The sequence below is a fragment of the Mus caroli genome, chromosome 11 (genome assembly GCF_900094665.2).
Source record: "Mus caroli chromosome 11, CAROLI_EIJ_v1.1, whole genome shotgun sequence".
NCBI lineage: Eukaryota > Metazoa > Chordata > Mammalia > Rodentia > Muridae > Mus > Mus caroli.
Genome location: NC_034580.1, coordinates 96,201,992 through 96,204,649, shown reverse-complemented (window position 1 = coordinate 96,204,649; position 2,658 = coordinate 96,201,992). Strand labels below are relative to the sequence as shown.

General features: G+C 48.8%; 1 protein-coding gene across 1 annotated transcript in view; it reads right to left on the bottom strand.

Annotated features, from left to right (window-relative positions):
* Positions 1-1,216: 1,216 nt before the first annotated feature.
* Gast (gastrin) overlaps positions 1,217-2,658 on the bottom strand; it is a 2,791-nt gene continuing 1,349 nt past the window's right edge. The window contains exons 2-3 of the mRNA XM_021178234.2: positions 1,525-1,740; positions 1,217-1,413 (exon numbers count right to left, since the gene is read on the bottom strand). Of these exons, the coding sequence (XP_021033893.1) occupies positions 1,316-1,413; positions 1,525-1,735 (309 nt within the window). The 5' untranslated portion in view covers positions 1,736-1,740 and the 3' untranslated portion in view covers positions 1,217-1,315. The remainder of the gene's footprint in view (positions 1,414-1,524; positions 1,741-2,658) is intronic.

Genomic DNA, 2,658 nt, shown 5'->3' with positions numbered 1-2,658 from the left:
GTGTGTGTGTGAGAGAGAGAGAGAGAGAGAGAGAGAGAGAGAGAGAGAGAGGAGGGGGGGAGAACACTATATATGGACAGTGTAGAGACTTACAAGCTGAATGCTGCCAAAGGCTGCCAGCAAACCATCAGACATTGGCAGAAAAAGAGATTCTCCCTCACCATTCTTAGACGGGTCCAACTCTGCCAACATGTGGGTCTCAGACCTACAGTTCTCCAGACCTTTGGGACAGTACATGGGCTTTCAGGCATCCTGTGTGGTGCTTTGTTAAGGCTATCTCTGGCAAACCAAGAGGGGATAGCCTCTCAGAGGAGCTTCATTTCCCTTTCCATAGCATTTCTATGTTCCTAGCAGAACACTCCACGCCCAAGTGGATTCCTTGTCTCACACGGCAATTCTCTTCTATCATGCCCACCTCTGGGCCTTTTGGCCCCTTCTCAATACTTCACTGAGACAATTTGATATCTTCAGTGCAGATCCCATAGAGAGGCATTTCCTCAAGGGAGGCTCCTTTCTCTGTGATAACTCCAGCTTGTGTCAAGTTGACGCACACAACCAGCCAGTCCAGTACCCACCCATGCTTAGTTTTCCACCTGGATGAGAAGGCAGATGTAGTGGGCAAGAAACCAGTTATACGCATGAAATTAGGGGCACCTCAAGTAGGAAGGGGAGCCTGCCACGTTTGGGCAGAGAGAAGAACATCCCAGGAGCTGAGACCACTAAGGGTAAAGGAGAAGGAAAGAGCATGACACGTCTGTGTGAGGAAAGGAAGGAGAAGGAAGAGACTGGATTCCCCGAGGCAGGAAGAAGGCAGCTGAGCTAGCACAGGGCTTTGGAATGGAGTTGTGGCCTCACTGTAAATGGAATGGGCAGTCTTGGGAGGTTTAAACCTTCCAATAGTGACACATTTTGACACACACACACACACACAAACACACACACACATGATGTTTTGTGTCTAGATGCATGTGAGTATAGATGTCCAAGGAGATGAGAAGAAGGTTGGATTCCCTCTAACTGGACTTATAGGCAGCTGTGATCCACCCAATATGGGTACTGGGAACTGAACCAGAATCCTTTGAAAGAGCAGTAAGTTTAACTGCTCACCCAGGTAGATCCTTGATCAGTGCTACTCTTGGGTCTGCCTCTAAGGTGTACTCAGCTCTCCCTCCTGCCTCAACCCCTCTCCAGGCAAGCACATGACATGACTCAGGGATACATTGGAAGCTAGTTTATTTTTAATATGCTTTGTAAGGACGGAGCTGAGGGTGGTGGTGGCTGGAGATGGCTGGGCTCTGGAAGAGTGTGGCTAGTCCTACTGGCCTTCTTCCTCAGCACTGCGGCGGCCAAAGTCCATCCATCCGTAGGCCTCTTCTTCTTCCTCCATTCTTGGCCTCTGCTTCTTGGACAGGTCTGAGGAGGTAACAGGAGGTAAGAACGGGGAGAAGAAGGCAAAGTCTTAAAGAACTGTGGGGTCAGTATGGAGGAACCATGACCAAACCTGGCTGGCTCAGCAGCTACTACCTGCTATGAAGTATTGAGGACCCTGGGGCCCCAGCTGCCTTCGATGGTGAGAGGCTGAGCCCAGCTTGTTGAGCTGGTGCTGTTCCAGGTCCTCATTGGTCCCTGGTCCAGACGATGCATCCTGTAGCTGGGAGCGGGGCTTCCAAGAAGCTTCCGAGAAGGTAGCTAGAGCCAGCACTAAGACCAGCATGTATACACACAGTCGAGGCATCTTGTCTGAGAAGGGAAGAGAGCTGGGCTTCAAGATGGGGATATTCCATAGTCCCAGATGTAAAGGGCTAGGCCAGATGAGCTCTAAGCTGCCTGGCTACAGAAAGAGAGAGGAAGAGGGAGAGAAAGGGAGATAGGGAGGAAGAGAGAGAGGGATGAGAGGGAGAGGGAGAGGGAGAGAGAGAGAGAGATCTGGTCTCAGTGGACTAAACTATAGAGCAATAGACTTCCTCTGATGTCCATATGGGTACTCACCTTGCCCATCCAAATGTGTGTGTGCATGCACACATACACACGCACACACACAATTTCAAATGCAAAAAAAAACCCCACAATGATCATAGAACAGTATTTTCCAGACTGCTCCGCCAGATGAGGCTAGGTCTGATGATTCTTAGAGCTTAAAGTGAAATTTTAAGTAGCAACAACAAAGAGGCATGCACACACTAAAGGGTGTTATAGATCATACACTGCCACTTGGAGACCACCAGTATGTCCATCAGAGGCTGGGCCCCATGGTTGCTAGGCAACCTTGGAGCAGAGGCTCCGAATCGTTTAGCTGATGAACAGCCTGCAACTGTACTTATGCAGCTAAGGAAAATAAATTAAACCTGGCATTTGCAGCTAAGCTGGGGGGTGAATCAAGTCTGGGGAAACCACAGCTTGGACCTAAAGTAGAATCCCAAGCAAACATCAAATTCCAAACCTTATCTGTTCCTGGGACTTGATATTTTCTGTTTTGTTTTTGTTTTTGCTTTTTTTTTTTTTTAACTTTCCCCCATAAGAAAAATGTGTATTAAAAGATATTAGGAAACAAACAAACAAACAAACACCAGGCATGGTGGCCCACGCCTTTAATCCCAGCACTCGGGAGGCAGAGGCAGGCGGATTTCTGAGTTCAAAGCCAGCCTGGTCTACAGAGTG